At 54.9% G+C, this 18,725-nt stretch overlaps 2 protein-coding genes across 12 annotated transcripts in view; one reads left to right on the top strand and one right to left on the bottom strand.

Annotated features, from left to right (window-relative positions):
* Window positions 1–18,725, bottom strand: part of EML2 (EMAP like 2) — a 42,480-nt gene that overhangs the window by 23,164 nt on the left and 591 nt on the right. Inside the window, exon 1 of one of the 5 annotated variants that reach the window (XR_005017492.1) lies at window positions 1,243–2,619. The exons of 1 other annotated variant lie outside the window; for it this stretch is intronic. Coding sequence is in view for 2 of the 4 variants with exons in the window: in XM_036834147.1 (XP_036690042.1) it covers window positions 1,243–1,438 (196 nt within the window). In the remaining 2 variants the exon portion in view is untranslated. Of the gene's footprint in view, window positions 1–1,242; window positions 2,620–18,725 lie in introns of those variants that run through there. 3 more of the 5 variants (XR_005017493.1, XM_036834147.1, XM_036834148.1) reach the window with 3 other exon arrangements.
* GIPR (gastric inhibitory polypeptide receptor) lies at window positions 8,014–17,772 on the top strand. 7 transcript variants are annotated; one of them, XM_036834157.1, is made up of 17 exons: window positions 8,014–8,141; window positions 8,450–8,535; window positions 9,600–9,665; window positions 10,664–10,792; window positions 11,134–11,229; window positions 11,704–11,811; window positions 12,312–12,415; window positions 13,108–13,211; window positions 13,397–13,541; window positions 13,763–13,813; window positions 14,299–14,458; window positions 14,666–14,726; window positions 15,046–15,115; window positions 15,239–15,327; window positions 15,420–15,558; window positions 17,357–17,398; window positions 17,492–17,772. In XM_036834157.1, exons 4-17 carry the CDS (start codon window positions 10,702–10,704, stop codon window positions 17,696–17,698), a joined length of 1,467 nt encoding a protein of 488 aa, XP_036690052.1. In that variant the 5' UTR covers window positions 8,014–8,141; window positions 8,450–8,535; window positions 9,600–9,665; window positions 10,664–10,701; the 3' UTR covers window positions 17,699–17,772. The 7 variants fall into 7 exon arrangements, with proteins under 7 accessions (XP_036690052.1, XP_036690051.1, XP_036690053.1 ...); XM_036834156.1 differs by lacking the exon at window positions 13,763–13,813 and adding an exon at window positions 10,238–10,494 and having other exon boundaries at window positions 8,450–8,523; window positions 11,130–11,229; window positions 17,357–17,772; XM_036834158.1 differs by lacking the exon at window positions 13,763–13,813.

Below are 18,725 nucleotides of genomic sequence, written 5' to 3'. Positions count from 1 at the left end.
ACCTCCTTGTGCCAAGACCCCTCTTACCTACCATTAATAATACTACCCACCCCCCCAAATGAGATCTGCTATAGGGAGCTTACACGTGGCAGGCACTCTTCATGCAAAACGCTTAGCACCTCACCTGGCTCTGGTTATGTGCTCAGTAAATCCAGAATATAATTAACTGTTATTATGGTACCCAGTGCTCCCAGCAACTCTAGCAGCTGTAGTATTATACCCATTTTAGGAGGCAAGAAGGTGGAAGGGGACTGAGACCTAGAGAGATGAAGTTGCTTGTGCATGGACACACAGCCTTTCAGCAGCAGAACAGGTACTTGACCCCTGGCTTAGGCACCCTGTCAGCCTGCCTCTTAGAAGGGCAGAGGAGACAAAATAAGCATTCTGGAGCTCTGCCAACTCCAGTGGTCCCTGACACTGGGGTGTGTGCCCAGGGGAGTGAGCCTCCAAATGGAAGATAGTTCCTTCTCAGGGCCGCTGAGTGAAATGCGGGAGCTTTCACCTTGGCCCTTCAACCCCCATCCAAAGAGCCAGCTGCATTCTGAGGCCTTGGCCTGCCCACCCCCGACCCACCATGACTCAAGTCCTCTGCTCCCTCCTGACCATTCCCCCACCTTCAGCACTTTTGCCCGGAAATCAGCCCCCACTTCCCACTTCTCCCATCCCTCCCTCCTCCCCTCTGCCTCCAGCTTCCCTCATCTGGGCCTGACACCCACAGTGACCCTTCTTGTATCGAACCCATTTGTCTAGGGAGAAGGGATGAGTCCTAATGGGTGGGAGGGGCGGGGCCTGAGGATTTGGTGGGTATAGTCGAAGCAAAGTCCTCTGGTCATCCTACCCAGTCCCACATCCAGCCCACAAGCCAACACCAAATCCCACTCTCCCCCTAATCTGTCCCTCTGCTAGGGAGAAGGGGGAGGGTCCCAGAGGATTGAGAGGGGATAGGGAAGGCAGAGTTCCAGACCTCCAGGCCTCCCCCCCTTCTGCCCCAAGCTCCTGAGGTTCTGCTCCTTTCTCTCAGTTCAGTCACCTCTGAAAAAGGGGAGGGTTGAAGAGGGTGGGGGATTGGGATCAGGGCTTTGGGGATCAGGGAGCTTGCTCTGGGGTCAGGGTCCTGCTAGGGGAGAAAGGGGAATCTTTAGCAAGGGGCGAGGATGGGGACTTGGAGGGAGGAGGTTGGGGCAGGAGGAGATAGGTCCAGCCCTGGGCGGGGCCAGGGTCGGAACTGAGGAGGGGTCTCACCGTTGCAGTATTGAAGCAGGGAGGACGTGTCGTAGAGGCCGCAGAAGGCCGGGCCGCGCTCCGCCATCGCCCCGCCACAGCCACCGCCAGCCCCCCCGGCCCCAGCTCGGGCCTGGGCTCCCCCCCCCAGGCCCTGCCTCCCGTTGCCATAGCAACGCCCTTCGTTCCAGCATCCCCGGCTCGGCCCGCCCGGCATCAGGCGGCCGACGCCGGGCCTGGCACCGGGGTCATCCCCCAGGATGCCCAGAAAGGGGGGGGGGCTGTCGGGACACCCCCTGCCAGGCCCCCCAACACAATCTTCGGGCCGGGATTGGCTGACCCGAGATACCCCTCGGTACTGTCTGGTCCCGCCCACAACAGGCGCGTATTCTCTCTAGACACCCTCGCCTGTTCAGGACCAATGAGAGCCTGTCTCGCAGGCCCCCTCCGCCAATAGGAATGCAGAAGGTTTGGAAGGGGCAGGGCCTTCTCTGCTTTTCAGCCTGAAGCATAGCCCCCGGCTCTTAGAGGAAGATAGGGTGGAAGAAGACACCACACACCCCGCAAACCTCCCTAATCTTTTACTGGATTTTCGAGAAGCCACCTTGCAAGACTAGAGCCTGACCCCAGAGTCTCAAATCCGCCCAGATATCCACTAGCTCCGCCCTGGAACTCTTATTCTAGCTCATTTCTTAGAACTCTTGTTTATTCTATCTACGCCCGCCCCCAGGGCTCTTAGCTCCACCCCCAGAATCCTGAGGGGGGAGTTAAAGTTCTATTCCCGCCCCCAGAGCTTTTGGCACCGCCCCCTAAGCATCTCAGGGCGATGGTTCTTGGCCCAGAGCCCTTGACTCAGCCTCCTGATAGGATTGGCTCCGCCCCTTAAGTTTATACCCCTACCCCCAAGTCTGTTAGTCCCTCCCTAACCTTTCCTTCCACTTTCCTATTGGCCGCCCCAGGCCCTTAGCTCCTCCCCTACAGCGTTCATCTCCCACAACCTTATTATCCAGTCCGGGTTTTGACAAAGGCCCAGCTGTGATGCCTGGATGGCTGGCGGTGTCAGTCGGAGCCGCCTCCGAAGTTGGGGGGAGAGGGGAGGGTAGAAAAGCTGACAATGGACTTAAACAATACTGGACCACCTTCTCCAAGTCTCCATTGAGGGTCAGCACCTAGAAATGACCCAGAACATGCCTTATAGCGGTGGGAAGTGAGCCCAAAGCAGAAGAGATTTGCCTCTGGACACAAGCAGGCCTTGGAAGCCCAGGGCTTTGGAACCAAATTGGTCTGGGTTTGAATCCTGACTGCACCAGTTTCTGATTGTGACCTTGAGCCTCAGTTTCCACATCTGGAAAGTGGGGGGTCATATCGTGCCTACTTCTTTCATTCATTTGAAAATTTTGGGACTTCCCTGGTGGCGCAGTGTTTGAGAATCCGCCTGCCAATGCAGGGTCACGTGTTCGATCCCTGGTCCGGGAAGATCCCACATGCCATGGAGCAAATAAGCCAGCGTGCCACAACTACTGAGCCTGTGCTCTAGAGACTGCGAGCCACAACTACTGAGCCTGCATGCCACAACTACTGAAGCCCACGCACCTAGAGCCTCGCAACAAAAGAAGCCACCGCCACGAGAAGCCCTCGCACCGCAACGAAGAGTAGCCCCCACTCTCCGCAGCTAGAGAAAGCACGCGCGCAGCAACGAAGACCCAACGCAGACAAAAATAAATATAAATAAATAAATAAATAAAAATGTTTACTGAGTGCCTATTAGGTGCCAAGCTCTGTTCTAAGTGCTGGAGTTTCAGTGATAAGCAAGTCAGCCCCAGAGTTTGCCCTCGTGGACTGTGCAGTTTGTGGAGGAAGTAAACTACAATACAGAAAACAAGTAAATAGTAATAGCTAACATTTATTGAGCACTTACTGTGTGCCAAGCACTCAGTTATCTTCATCGCAAGTCCTATTTCCATCACCATTTTACAGATAAAGAACCAGACACAGAGCTCGTAAGATAATTTCAGCTCCTGGCATTACAGAGATAAGACAGAGTGATATGGTCAGGGATGGAAGGGTGAGGCTAATTTAGAGAGAGTGGGGCCAGCGAAAGCCTTTCTGAGGAAATGACATTTAAGCTGAGATGTAAATGACAAGAAGGAAGCAGTCACACAAGGGGGGGCAGGAAGTAGATTTCCACGCAGAGGGAAGAGTAAGTGCAAAGGTCCAGAGGTAAGTATGAGTTTGGCATATTTCTGGGGCAACAAGAAGACTGGTGAGGATGGAGCTGTGGAGGAAGAGGAGAGCAGGCAGTAGATGAGGTGAAGGAGGGTAATGGCCTGCAGATCTTGCAGGACCTCGAAGATTGTGGGCAGATGTGGCAGTTTGTCACTGTATCCTCCATAAGCCCTAGTGAGGCCACCTATGTAAATCACCCATGAGAACAGTGCCTGGCACACAGTAGGCACACATAAAATGACAGCAACCCCCTATTCATTTCTCAGTGAAGCCTACTATATAAGACCAATAACGGGTTCCAAGTGATGACCAAAATAGACGTGGGCCATTATCCTTCTACGATCACAGCTAACTGTGTTACTGACAGAAACAATGCAGGAACTCAGATTTCCTGCTTCCCAAACTCCCATTTCTCCCACCCTCCACCTCCCTGAGCTCCGATTCTAGGAGAGGGGAAATCAGACTCCTACATACAGAACGGTGTGCAGCAGGCTGCAATGTGCTAAGGGCTGTTACCGGAGTGTCCCCAGAGGCCTGTGGGAGCCCAAGGGAGTTCAGATCCTGAAGGCTCTGTGTGTTGGGGGTGGGAAGTGCAACCAGGTTGTGAATGAAGGAACCACAGGGGGAGGAGTTTAGGCTGGTGGGTTGTTGGGGCAGGTGACACACAAAGATGAGTCAGTCCTTGCCCTGTGTGCGCACAGTGACCTTGGCCCAATAGCTTGGCTTTTCCTTCTCTGCCAAACGGGAGTCATCCCACCACCCACTTCCCAGGGGAGAATAGCAGGTTCAGTGAGCTCATGCCTGTCAAGTGCTGCTCGGCACAGTGGCTTTTCGGTACGGCTAATGGAGCTAGTTTTATTACAAGTGCTTTCTCAGGGAGATGTTAAAGGCCCGGGTGACAGGAGGGGGGAGGGGGCAGCTTTGCCAGGGGGGTGGGAGCAGGGCTCACCGTCATGCTTTGTCTTTTCTCTCTGCCTCTAGGTTTCCTTCTCTCTCTTCTAGGTTTCCAGCTGCTTTTCTCTCTCAACTCTGTCTCTGTCTCTCTTTATGTCTCCGCCTGGAAATTGGGTCCTTGATGCATCACTTATGAGCTATGTCACCTTGAGCAAGTTACTGCCCCTCTCTGAGCCTCAGTTTCTTCTTCTGGAAAATGGAAATGAAAATGCCTCTGCCACAGGTCTGTTATGGGGAATCAAGTGAAGATACATATATGTAAAATGCCTAATATATGGTACAATCATTATTATTAATTAGCCTGATTTTGGACTCTGTTTTTTTTCTCAGCCTCTTTTTTTTTTTTTTGACCATGCCATGTGGCATGCAGGATCTTAGTTCCCCGAACAGGGATCGAACCCATAGCCCCTGCAGTGGAAGTATGGAATCTTAACCACTGGACTGCCAGGGAAGTCCCTTCCCTCTGTCTTCCTGACTCTTTCTTTCTTTGTGTTTCTCTTTCTACCTCTCCTTCTGTTAGTCTGTCTCCCTAAGTCTATACCTGGGCTGGGAGCTCCATGAGGGCAGGGCAAGGGCTATCTTGGCCATCCAGGCCCCCAGCGTCACCAAGCCCGGGGCCTGATACATAACAAGTACCCAATAAAGTAAATTGAATCCACCTCTGTGCCGAACCCGTGTTGGGTAATGCTGGGGACCCAGTAGTGACTGAGATAGCCCCAGCCCTGCCCTCGCAGAGCTCATGGTCCAGGAGAGGAAATCATTATTTGTTTAGTGACTGAGCTAATTTTGAGGTGGGCTTGGAAGACTTGACCAAAATTGTGTGGAGGTATTTGAGGCAGAAAAAACCGCTGGAACCGAGGTTGGGGGTGCTGGAAAGGGTTTGAAGAGTTGGGAAGTGATGGAGAGAAGGCTGGAGAGCTCAGCAAAGGCCTGGAAGGCTGTGAGAGGAGCCTGCGCTTTCTCTTGAAGGCACTGGGGAGCCATGGCAGGTTCTGAGCAGGAAAGGGACAGGGACAGGTTTGTGCCTTAGCAGGACCGCTCTCACTGCCTGACTGCTCTGGGGAGGTTGGGGGATGGATGGAAAGGAGAGGGACACGACTGGGGCAGCAGAACAGGGAGAGGAGGGTCCTGGATCAGAGTAGGGGCTGGGAGGAGAGGGAGGAGGAGCCAGATTCTAAAAACCAGGAAAGGGGACTTCCCTGGTGGTCCAGTGGTTAGGACCTCCAACGCTTTCACTGCCGAGGGCACGGGTTCGATCCCTGGTCGGAGAGCTAAGATCCACAAGTCGCGTGGTGCAGCCAAAAAATAAAATTAAAAAATAAATTAATTAATATAACATAAAACAAAATAAAGTAAGTACAAACCAGGAGGAAAATGCCAGCCTGCTCTCCGTGATGCTAGAAAATGGGCTTGAGGGATGGCCCACCACCACCAGGGGGCAGCCAGGGCTCCAGGTTTGAGTGTCTCAGAGGCTCCTCCCAGGGCAGGGAGCATTGCACCTTGATCTGGAGGTGGTGGCAGGTGGGAGCTGTCTTTGGGGCCCCAGCGGAGAGCCCCGCTGCTCTCCTGCCCTCCCATCCTGGCCTCTTGGTTCCCTGGAGCCCTCAGCCCACCAGCGAGAGATTATGTCAACACAGCCCCGCTGCTTCTGCCCAGGACAATATTTGCCCTCAGGATCTGGGAGGGTTGCTATGGAGAGGGGGGACGTGCGGCAGGGGGGGGGGGGGCAGGGAGGGGGGAGAGGCAGGGTCAGGGGAAGCACCCCCGCTCCTGGAAGAGGGTGAGGGGAGCCAGGCCTCATCTCTGTCTCATCTCTGTCTGATTGTGTCTTTGAGAGTTATCCCCATCCTCATTTATCTGTGTTCCAAGTCTCTCTGTCTCTCTGGACCATTTCTTCATCTCTGTCTCTGATTATCTCTCTGATACCTGTCTCTGGGTCTCTGTCTCTCAGGTCTCCTCTCTCTGAGTCTCTTTCTCTGTCCTTTTACTCTCTCTCTCTCTCTCTCTTTGGGTTCCCATCCCTAGGTTTCTCCACGTCTCTGTGTCTCTCTTGGTATTATGTCTCTATGTCCGGCTCTCTTCGGGTCTTGTCTCTGTCTCTCTGGGTCTCATGTCCTTCTTTGTCTCTGTCTCTCTCTTGAGTCCCATGTTTTTTTGTGTTGGTCTCTCTAGGCCCCCATCTCTGCATCTCTGTCTCTGGGTTCCTGTCTTTCTCTGGATCCTGTGTGTGTGTGTCTCTCTCTGGGTTTCTGTCCTTCAGGCCTTGTCTCTCCGCAGTCCCCAGGGGGCCATCTTGGCCTCCCATTTCTGGCCTCAGTCCCTATGGGGCCCCCCTCTCCCCATCTCTCTCTGCCTCATTTCTCCTGCACCATCTGCCGGCACTGCAGGCCCCTGCCTGCTCCCCGCAGGCTCTTCTTGGCCAGGCAGCCCCATGGGGGGAGGCACAGGTCCCCCAGCTTCCTCCCCACCACTGCATCCTGAGTTGGGGGGAGCACTGCCTGGTCAGGCCTGGGGTGGAGGGAACAACAGCCTGGAGACCCGGGACCAGAGGACATGGAGAGAGAAAAACAGACAGACACCCTGAGACGAGATGGGAAAAGAGGGATGAGAAAGGAGAAAGCTTCAAGACAGGCAAGAAGAGACTGACCTGGAGAATGGAGTGAGCAAGAGAAATGAGGAGGGGGCAAAAGGAAACCTGGAGGGAAGAGAAAAGACAGTCTAGCCAACAAGAGCGGAAGACAGACGAACTGAATGCGGGCTTGGAGGAAAGGAGAAAGGAGAGATTCAGATCGAGGAGAGAGAAGATGGCGTGGAGAGAGATGGATGACAGAGAGAGAAGAACAGGGGGAGAGGGCAGGCTGCTTCTCTGACTGCAGTTTCCAGAAGCTCTGAGCGTGGGGATGGGGGAGGGCCCCTCTAGCCACCCTGTGGCCACCCTGTGGCCCTGGTTCCTCCTCCCCAGACCCTGGGAGGCTGTAAAAGCCCCAGGAGGGCTGAGATGGGCAGGGGTCCAGTCGGGGACCCAGGCATCACCCCTCCTGTCCTTCACGCCCCCCCCCCACCCAGTGCTCTGTTCTGCCCTGTGTTTTCCCAGAGGGACTTGATGAGGGAGGGGTGAGGGGCTCTGAGCTCCAGTAGGCTACTCATCTCCCGGCTCCTGCCTTGGTTATCTCTCCTCAGGGCCCCGTCTTTCAGGCTCTCTCTCCCTCCACCCCTCCACATCTCCATCTTCCAAATTTGTACCTATTCTCTCTCTGTCTTTCTCCCTCTCTTGGTCCCTGTTTTCTCTCCCCTGTTTTGTTTTGTTCTCTCTCACTCTCTCTCTCGGTATTTCTCTCTACTTTTCTGTCCTTTTCTATTTCTTTCTCACTATCTGTCTCTCTTGGTCTCTGTCGTCTCTGCCTCTTCCTGTCTCTGCCTTTCTCTGCCTGTCTCTGGTTTATCTTGGTCCTTGGTTTCTTTTCCTGTCTCTCTCACCACCTCAGTTCCTCTCGCCTGCTTCCCCCTCCCGCCCCCAGCCTCTCTCCTCCCACTTTCCAGCCTCCCCCCACCTTCCCATCCCTAGCAAGTGACCCCCAGGCGCTCTTGAGGCCAAGAAGAGACTCCCTCCCAACCCCAGCCTCTTCCCGAGGTGCCGGGCAATCTCAGACCCCTCCCCTCTCCACTTCAAGAACCGAGCCTTTCCCAGGACCCAGAGGGCGCCAGGAATGTGGGGCAGGGAGCAGGGAGGCCAGCTGGAGGTCAGGAAGCCAGGACCCACCCCATGTCAACCCCCCTCCCCCAGACTGGTCTCCTTTTAGCCTCTGGTGCTGGATCTCACGCCACCCTTACTCCCTGCCCCTCCCGGGGCCTCTGGGCCTCAGTTTCTCCTCTGCAAAATGGGCAGACTCACCTCTGTCCCATTTATCTCACAGCTCCCCAGGGAGTGTATGCTCATGAATGTTACTAGTATGATTAACGTGCAGGAATTGGTGATTTGTATTAAAGGGGGAAAAGAGTGCTGAGAGCTGGGACGCAGTTTCTAAGCCAAATATTCTCCGCATTTCAGAGCAAAGGAAGAGACTGAAAGTGGAGATTGCAAGGAGGCATGTGATTCAGTGGTGACTGTGACCAGGAGATCGCGTGAGGCTATAGGTTCGTGTGTGATCATGGGATGATGATGTGTGATCCTGTGGAAAACTGTGTGACAGTGTGTGACTGTATGTGACTTGTGAGTGCAGGTGAGGCTGTGATGGAGAGTTGCATGTTTGTATGACCTTAGCACCGGGTGTGACTGAGGATGACAGTGTGACAGTGTGACACCGGGAGCTCATGAGAGTGTGCCTTAGTGACACTTGGGGAATGTGTGTTGTTGGAATATGACTGTGGACTCTGTAGGTGATTATGTGAAGTGCGTGACTCGATGTGTGAGCGTGTTAATGGGTAGAGTTGTGTAACATTGTGTGTTACCTTCAGATCGCGTCATTAAAGGATTGTATGACTGTGTGAGAAACCCTAGAACTGTGTGCCTTTATTTCGTCGACCATCATTCTTTGAGCCTCTGCTCTATCCCCCAACCTGTGCTGAGTGATGCTGGGGACCCAGTGGTGACTGAGATGCCCTGGCCCTGTCCTCATGGGGCACACAGGCCAGTGGGGGAGACAGACAGTGTTTGTGATGTGACCTAGTGATGGTGTGAATGTGTGTGTGATGGACACTGTATCATTGGGACTGTGGGAAGCTGTGATTGTGTTTCCGTGTGAGCGGAGGAGTCCACGCCCCAGGTATGTGGCTGTGTCACTGCGAATGACTGTCAGCCTGTGGGGGAGAGACTTTGGGTCTCTGGTGTGACGCTGGATTGTAGGACTGTGAATGAACATGGAGAACATGTTCTGTGAGGAACAGTGTGTGAGATTCTGTGTCATGTCTCCCTGCGGCTGGGTGTATGGGATTGTGCGTGACACTGTGTGTGACTGCGACTCCGTGTGCAGTGGCTGGGTGGGACGGGTGGGACAATGTGAGAGGCTGTGCACCCTGGGAGGGGGGTGGTCCTCAGGATGATGACAGTGACTGCTCTCCCACGTGACCCTGAGTGGCTGTGACACTCACACGCAACTGGCCCCCTGTGCTGGGTCTCTGCCCCGGAGCTCCCCCTTCCTGTTCCTTGGCCCGCCCTGGCCCCGCCCCCTCCCACCACCCCAGGCTGTCACCTCTTCCAGAGCCCAGGCGAGGCAGTGGAAGCAGCAGCGTCAGAAGCAAGTGATCGAGAGGAGGGCTGGGAACAGGTGAGGGCTCCCCCCATCCCAGTCCGTTCCCCCTGCCCCACGTCCCCCTCAAGTCTCTGGGCCCCTCTTTCTCCATTTCTTAACCTGTGCCTTTGTCCCTCCGCCTCTCTGTGCCCACAGTCTCTATCCTCCTTCTGTCTGTCTCTCAGCATCTCTGTCTCCACATCTCACAATCTCTGTTTAGCCTCTAGATAGCTCTGTATCTCTGCCTCTTTCTCCCATTCTCTGTATCTCTCTCCGTGTCTCTATTTCCTCTTTGTCTCCTAGCCTACCTTTTTGTCTCTGTCTTCCTCTGCCTTTTGGTCTCTGGTCTCTTGCTGTGTGTCTCATCCTGTCTGTCTCTGTGTCTCTCAGTCTCTATATTTGTCTCATGCCTCTGTGACTCTGTGTCTTTCTGGGGCTCCAACCGAGATCCTCCTTGCTTTCCCCTTTCCCTACATGGTGCCGGGTGTGGGGTGTTGGGGGTTAGACCGATTTCCAGACATCTGGACCCCTGCAGACCTAAGAGGGTCTGATGCCTCTCTGGCCCCTAAGGAGAGGATTGTCCCACTGACTCTGGGTTTTATCCACAGTAGGGAAAGTTTGATACGGTCGAGTTCCTATCCGCGTTTGAAAACCCTTTGGGAGAGTGGGAACTTCAAGAGTCATTTCAAGCTCCGTGCCCTCCTCTCCAAGGCGGTCCCCAGGTTCCCCGGAGTCTCTAGGTCTATACTCCGGGTGACACTGGCACTTTTGCCCAGCATGGCTCTAAGGCAACCGCACTCCCAGCAAACAGCCCCCTTCTACCGCCGCTGCCCCAGAAACAGCCGGGAGCGGGCCCGGGAATCAGGTGTTGGATCTCGGTCTCCCCCCACTCCTCACCACTCCCCCCCCCCGCCCAGAATCACCACTCTTGGGGGAGGGGGGCGCTGCCTCCGGGTACCTGAATCCCTCTGCGGGGTGGCGCTGGGGCTGGGGGAGGAGGGCGGCGGCTCCTGATTCTGCCCTCGGACCCCCAGAGCCGGCTGCCCTTGCGTGACCGGACCCTTCGCCCCCCATGCCCTGCCTCCCACACGATGCCGAACTGTCCGCCCTGGTGGCCGCTACTGCTGCTCTCGCTGTGGGAGCCGCTGCTCCGGAGGGCGGAGGTGAGAACCCGAGGAGCCAAGGAGTTCAAGGCTTGGAGGGATGTCTGGGGCCGGCTTTTAAGTCTTATCCCACTGGGAAGATTGTTTTAATACCTCCCCGCCTCCTTCCCGTAAATTTCCTGAAGGTTTTCAGTTCCCCACAGCAACTCCCCTGGTGGTTTCTAGGCACCCCTCAAGACTTAGAAGAGGTTTCTAAGCCACCCAAGACTCCTGAGCAAAGCAGGACAGCCCCTCCAAGTCCCTCTAGGGTGTTTCTGGCCCTCAGGAACCACGCTGCCTGGGAGCAGGGGTCAGCGCGGGGCGGGGTTGGGGGGTCCTCCCTTCTCTCTTTTTGTAGGCAGGCTCTGAGGGGCAGACGGCGGGAGAGCTGTACCAGCGTTGGGAACGGTACCGCAGGGAGTGCCAGGAGACACTGGAGGCCGCGGCGCCCCCAGCAGGTGTGACAGGGGTGGAGATCTGGGGGCAAGAGAAGGGCTGGGGCTGAGAGGGGTGGGCTTGAGGCCGGCCTAGGACTGACCCGCGGGGCCTGAGAGAGAAGTCTGTGTTAAATGTGGGCTGCGTGGGAGAGGCCTGAGATGAACCTTGAAAGGGGAGGGGTCTTGGGCGGGGCCTACACTAGGTGGGTGGGACCTAAAGTGGACCTCGAAGAGGGAGTTTGGGGTGGAGCCTAGCAAGGGCCTTGCAGAGTGGGAAGCATCTGCGGCGGGAACTTGCTTGGTGGGAGGAGCCCAGAGTAGGGCTCGCAAGGTGGGCGGGGCCTTGGGGTCTGGTGGGAGGAGCTGTGACGGAGCAGGGGCCCGACCACTCCAGGTGGGCGGGGCTGGGGCAGGGCTTGTGTGTGGAAGGCGGAGAAGCATTGGGCGAGAGGTACAGAAGGTCCACCCGACATCTGGCCCCCACGCCCACCCCAGGCCTCGCCTGTAACGGGTCCTTTGATATGTACGTCTGCTGGGACCACACTGCACCCAATGCCACTGCCCGTGCGTCCTGCCCCTGGTACCTGCCCTGGAACCGCCACGGTGAGCTGCCTCGTGGACCCCGGGCCCTCCCCTGACACAAACAGCTCTCTTCTAACCCTGGCCCCAGACACCACTCCCCCGCAGCTCTCCTGCTCCTCTTTGTCTGGCTGGGTGTCTCCTTCTGTCTGTCCACCCCTGGCTGGGTCACCACATAATGCCCCTTCTCTGTCTCTGTATCTCTCTGAGGACCACCAGGTTCTTATTTTCTCTCCTTTTCATGAGTCTGTTTCTGCACATCTTGGTCTTCCTTGCCTAACTAGCTGTGTGACCTAGGGTAGTTTATTTAATTTCTTTACGCCTCACTTTCCTCGCTTGTAAAATGATGTTTATGATAGTAACAAGTTCACAGGCTTGTTATGAATATTAAATTAATTGATACGTGTAAAATGCTACATAATGGTTTATCATCATCATCATCACTGGATCTCTGCCTTCGTCTCACAATTTGTCTTTCTGCCTCCATCTCTGTGCCTCTGATCCCCTCCCTCGTTTCCCCACAGTGGCTGCAGGCTTTGTCCTCCGCCATTGTGGCAGTGATGGTCAATGGGGACCTTGGAGAGACCATTCTCAGTGTGAGAACCCAGAGAAGAATGGGGTTTTTCAGGTAAGAAGAGGTGAGGGATTCAGGGTAGGATGTCCAAACAGAGGCAGAAAGCAGCCTCAGACAGAGCCTCAAACCCCTTGTACTGTTCAGGACTCTGTGTCCCAAGTGACAGAAATTCAGCTCCTTGTTTGAAGGAGAAACAAAAAGAAATATATTGGCTTCTGTGATTGAAAAGTATAAGCCTACAGCTTCAGGCACAGCTGGATCTGGGTGCTAAAATGATGTGGTTGGGAATCTCACCATATTGTTCCTCTGTTTTTCTGTATGATGGTGTCCTCTTTTCTGTGGGGTGGAAAAGGTGGCTCCTACTGGTACCAGGCTCACATTCCACCTACCAAGCAACAATGTAGGAAGACTGAGCTTTTTCTCAATAGCTCTAACTTTATGTCCCAGGACTGGCTGTCATTGGCCTGATTTGGGTCATATAACTGCCCTCGACTAATCATTGTGTGTGTGTGTGTGTGTGTGTGTGTGTGTGTAGTGTAGTGTTAGATAGAATGCTTTGATTGGCTGGTCACATGCCCAGCCTTGGAGTTGAGGGGCGGAGTGCCCCACTCAGACAATGGTAGGTGGATCCCCAAAAGAACACTGGGGTGTGGGGTAGAAACAAAGAGCAGATATCTCTCCAGCACCTTTATGGCCCTAGGGGAAGAACTGAGCTCTATTTCTGTGTCCTCTTGCCCCACCCCCAGGACCAAAGGCTGAGCTTGGAGCGGCTGCAGGTTGTGTACACCGTGGGCTACTCCCTGTCCCTTGCCACACTGCTGCTCGCCTTGCTCATCTTGAGTTTCTTCAGGTGGGACCCCCAGCCCTGAGCGGAGGCAGCAGAGACTGGGCTTCAGTGTTCCCAGTAAGATGGGGTAGTCAGTCTCCACCGGCAACAAGCATTCAATGGTGGTTCTGTGGGAAGGGCTGGGGGGTAGTTTAAGGGACTCTGTGTGGCCAAGGACAGGTCCCCACACTGCCTTCCAAATCCCCCAGGCGGCTGCGCTGCACTCGCAACTACATCCACATCAACCTGTTCACGTCTTTCATGCTGCGGGCAGCAGCCATCCTCACCCGAGACCGTCTGCTTCCTCCGCCCGGCGCCCACCCTGGGGATCAGGCTCCTATCCTGTGGGACCAGGTGAGCACCATCTCCCTCTTTCTCAAATTGGGATTCTGTCTCCTCTGGTGAGGCCAGAGGGTTCCCATTCCATTTACTACCTCCTACCCTATCGACAGTTAATCTCTCTTGACCCTTCCAACACAATTGGAGAGGGATCCTCCCAACTCGGCCTCCCCCATCCTTGAACTCTCCCACCCCATCACCTCCTCTATTGGAATTTTCCATTCCCGTTCTCTCAGTATCTCACCCATCCTTGGACTTTCGCACCGATGAGAGAACCCCTGCTAGAGGTGAGACGGTGGCAGGATGGGAGAAACTAACTAGTGGGGGGATTTGGTGGATACCAATTTGTTCCTGAGGGACAAGGTGGGAGAGACTAAAGTCTAGGGACAGCGGGGAGAAAACCTATTAAGTTGGGCCATACCAATCGTTAAAAAGCCAAGGGGTGGGAGAGTCCCTGTGCTGGTGGGACATGAGAGAAACCTTTTGAGAGGTGGAGTAGTTGAGTGGAATTCTTAGAAGGAGATGGGGTGGGAGAGGCCGTATTTGGGGGGATCTGGGGGAAACTCTGATAGCAAGATGTAAGATACCAATTGTTAAAGAGGTTAGAGTGGGACAGTTCATATAGGGAAAGAGAATAGGGCGAGAGAAACCAACTCTATATCATCCTTTGGTGATATAGAATGAGAGGAGAATATTTGATGTCAAGAGACGACAAGAGATGAGGGTGGAGGGGGCCCTGACTGCCCCCTCCTCTTGTCTGGCCACCCCCTAGGCCCTAGCTGCCTGTCGCACGGCCCAGATCTTGACCCAGTACTGCGTGGGTGCCAACTACACGTGGCTGCTGGTGGAGGGCATCTACCTGCACAGCCTCCTGGTGCTTGTGGGAGGCTCCGAGGAGGGCCACTTCCGCTGCTACATGCTCCTCGGCTGGGGTGAGCCCCGACCCTGTCCCCTGCCCAGCCCAGCGCGCCTCCCCTCCCCCCAGCTACCCTTCTGGTCTACCTCAGGGGGTCTCCTCTCCTCTCTAGGCTTCTGCCTCCCCTTCCCGGCGGGGAATTCCTCGGGTCTTGGGCCTGGCGGGGCCCGTGCGCGCTCTGACAGCTGCGGCGGGGTGGGGGGCGGGGGTTGGGTCTGCACAGGGGCCCCCGCGCTTTTCGTCATTCCTTGGGTGATCGTCAGGTACCTGTACGAGAACACGCAGTGAGTCGCGGGTCTGGGGCGGGGCTTGGGAGGTGGGCGGAGCTTTGAGGGACGTGGGAGGGGTGCGATGGAAACGTGGGGAGGTTCTAATTGCACCTAGGGACCTGGGTGGGGTCTAAAGGAACAGGTCGCTTAGACAGTTGGGTTCCAGGACTACGGGAAGGGGAGGGATGAGGGCTGGGCCTAAATAGTAGCGGGCGGGACTTTAAGGAAATGTGGGTGTGGCGTTAAGGAAGGTGGGAGGGGCCTGGGGAGTTTAAGTGCTTAATTCGGCGAGCCTAAGGTTTTCTGTCCCTTAGCTCTACTCCCCCTCCTCCAGGTGCTGGGAGCGGAACGATATCAAGGGCATTTGGTGGATCATAAGGACCCCTATCCTGCTAACCATCTTGGTACGGCCGGCCCCACCTCTTTCAGGCTGGTCTCAGGGATTTCCTATCCTGGGAAGCCGGGGCGGTGCGGGGTAGGGCTGAGAGGGGAGAACTGGCTCAGTCTCTCTCTCTCTCCCTCCGCAGATTAATTTTCTCATCTTTATCCGCATCCTTGGCATCCTCGCGTCAAAGCTGAGGACGCAACAGATGCGCTGCCCGGACTACCGACTGAGGTGAAGGAGGGCGGTGGGGACGGAGGGGAAGGTGGCTGGGTGCAAGATGGGGGACGCGGGGCCGCGGGACCACTGCCACCCTCTACCCCCAGGCTGGCTCGCTCCACGCTGACGCTGGTGCCCCTGCTGGGCGTCCACGAGGTGGTGTTTGCTCCCGTGACTGAGGAACAGGCCCGGGGTGCCCTGCGCTTGGCCAAGCTCAGCTTTGAGATCTTCCTCAGTTCTTTCCAGGTGCCTAAGCAGGGTGCAGGAGCTACACCCTTTGACTTGGGGTCCTCCTACTCAGAGGGGCACGAGGGTTACAATCATTCTCTGGCGCAGCCACAGAATGGGGTGTGAAGATGGGATTTTGTTCATTCATTCTACACAAAATACTGAGCTAGCGCCGTCCCCGGGCTGGGGAAGCAGCAGAGAGGAGACAGGAGACCAGGCAGCCCCAGCAGTACTGCTTCCTGGTTAAGATAGAGGGCTTTGAGGCCAGCCAGGGCTGGGGCCAAATTTGGGTTGTCACTCCCAGCTCTGTGGCCTTCACCTCAGGGCCAGGGCAAGGGTGAGGCATCTGAAGTACGTAAAGCGCAAATTTTAAGGAAGTGCTCCCTGAAGTTGAAGGCCCACCCTGCCCGTGCTTGCCCTACCCTAGCCTCCACCCTGCTTTTTACTTTGTTGGGCCTCAGTTTTTCATCTCTAAAGTGGGGACAATACTTGTCTCACTTCATAAGGCTGTTCATTCATTACATTCAGCAAAACTTTATTGAACACTTACTATGTACCAAGCACTCTTCCAGGCTTACTATGGGGATACAGCCAAGAACCAAATGGTGCCTGCCCTCTAGTGGGAGAGACAGATGCTAAAGATGCTATATAAGTAAAATATACAGAATGTCAGATGGTGAGACGTGCCTAAAGGAGGGGGGAAAGAAAGCAAGAAAACAGAGATGAGGAGCCAACAAAGAAGGATGGGGTTATAGACAGGGGGTCAGGGAAGGCCTCGCTGAAAAGACACTGGAGCAGAGACCCAAAGATGAGGGAACAAGCCAGGAAGATATTTGGAGAAAATGTTCCAGAAAGAGAAATGCAAAGTGCAGGATCCCTGAGGTGGGAGAGAGTACCCGTCATGATGGAAGAAGGTCAGCATGCCTCAGCAGGGGGAGCCAGCGAGAGCAAGGGGAGGATAGGACAGAGGTGAGATACCTGGGCAGATCCTTGAGCCAAGCGAGGACTTTGGCTTTTCCTCTGAGTGAGGTGGGAGCCAGGAGAGCAGAGGGACGTGATCAGAGTCAGATATTAAAAGGATCGTGGAAAGTGATAAGAAATACCTTAATAATTACACATAAAATAATTGTCTTGCATTAATATATCAATTACTTTCTTAATTATAAATATACTTTATATTTATTTAAATTTATATGTAAAATATGTATAAGTTTATATAAATATAAAACTAATTCTTTATTAAAGTTTATAAATAGGGAATTCCCTGGCGGTCCAGTGGTTAGGACTCCGTGCCTTCACTGACGAGGGCCTGGGTTCAATCCCTGGTTGGGGAACTAAGATCCCACAAGCCGCACAGTGTGGCCAAATAAATAAATAAATAAATAAAATCATGTAGTAAGTTATGATAAAATTCAGAAAAAGGTTTAACTATGTGCCATGCACTAGAGCTTCCTGCATATTAATAATACCTCAAATCTCACGACCACCACTGTATTACTCCATTTTCCAGATGAAGAAACTGAGTCACAGAGGGGTTAAGCAGCTTACCCAAGTGGAGAAGAAAGTGGGGAAGCGGTGATCACATCCAAGCAGGCTACCTCCGGGGTCACCTGTTCTTAACCTCCAGCCCTGATTGCTCAGCAAACTGGCGAGGGCAAGGGGGGATTTGGGAGCCAGGGAGAAGGTGACTGCAATAGTGTAGGACCAGGGTGGCGGCAGGCGAGGTGGTTTGGGGCCTGGAAGGGGTCAGAGCTCATTAAGAGGTGTTTATAACCCTGCCCCTGCCCCCAATTTAACCCCGCACCTCCTCTGGCAGGGCTTTCTGGTCAGCGTCCTCTACTGCTTCATCAACAAGGAGGTAGGGAGAGCTCCGGACCGCCGCCCGCGCCCTCTGCCGGCCGCGCAGGGAATGGCGCGCCCCGCGCCGCCTCTGAGCGCTGTTCCGTTGCAGGTGCAGTCGGAGATCCGGCGGGGCTGGCACCGCTGCCGCCTGCGCCACAGACTCGGCGAAGAGCCGTGCCAACCCCCCGAGCGCGCCTTCCGGACCCTGCCCTCGGGTTCCGGCCCCGGCCAGGTCGCCGCCGGCCGCGCTCTGTGCTCGAGGACACTCCCAGGTCCTGGGGGTGAGGCCAGCCATGTCTTAGAAAGTTACTGCTAGGCAGCGGGACTCTTGGGTCCATTCAGTTAGCACGTATTTATTGAGCGCTTGCTGTGTACCAGGCCTGGTGTGGAGAGCGCTGGGGAAATGGGGCGGCGCGGGGGCGGGGGGCGGAGGGGAAGGAAACAAAAGACAAGGTCCCTGTTCTCCTAGAGATCACAACTGAGTGGGGGAAACAGACCGTGAGGATAAACCAAGTTACATATACGTTGTGGAACGGCTTATAAAGAAAAGTTAGAAGGGGGTGGGGCATCTCTGAGGAAGTGACATTTAAGCCATGCCTGAAAGAGGTGAAGGAGACACCTTTGGAAAGAATTGGCGGCGAGATTCTAGGCAGAAGGAAGAGCATCTGCGAAGGCCCTGGGGCGGGAAGGAGCTTGGCGGTGTCTGAGGAACAGAGAGGAGGCCTGCGTGTCTGGAGTGGGACGAATCAGAGCCAACAGATGGAGAGAGAAGTGGGCGGGGGCAGAAGAGTGGGAATTTTATTTCAGGTGCACTGAAGATTCTTTGGAGCGGCTCCTAATGGAGTGGGCTAAGTTTTTTAAACAGATCTCTCTGTCTGCCCTCTGGGGCAACAGATTATCAGGGGCAAGGGTGGCAGCTGGGAGCCCAGGGAGGAGGCTGATGCAGGTGGGAGGTGATGTTGGCTGGACCAGGGTGGTGGCCACATAGGGTGTGAAAGTTAGATTCCAGAGCTATTTTAAAAGTAGAACTGAGAGGATTTGCCGAGGAAGGAGAGAAGCCAGGGAAGACTTCTCGTTTTGGGCTGGAGAGAGGAAAGAGGGAGATGGGGTTCAGGGTGGGGAGAACCAAGAGTGCTCTTTGGACATGTTAAGCTGGGAATAAGGGTCTGGAGCTCACAGGAGACGTCAGAGTTAGAGATAGAAATGTTGAGTGGCACTGGGGTCGAGAGAGGAGGATTCTGTGTGTAGATATCAACATGGGCAATTCAGGGCAGGTGTCAGAGCTGAAACCTACATCCAGGGAGGCCAAGACCACTGCTAGCTGGAGAGTGTGGACACACATG

Source organism: Balaenoptera musculus, chromosome 19 (assembly GCF_009873245.2).
Source record: "Balaenoptera musculus isolate JJ_BM4_2016_0621 chromosome 19, mBalMus1.pri.v3, whole genome shotgun sequence".
Classification (NCBI taxonomy): Eukaryota; Metazoa; Chordata; class Mammalia; order Artiodactyla; family Balaenopteridae; genus Balaenoptera; species Balaenoptera musculus.
Note: the sequence above shows the minus strand (reverse complement) of the source record. Positions and strands in the feature narration are given on the sequence as shown.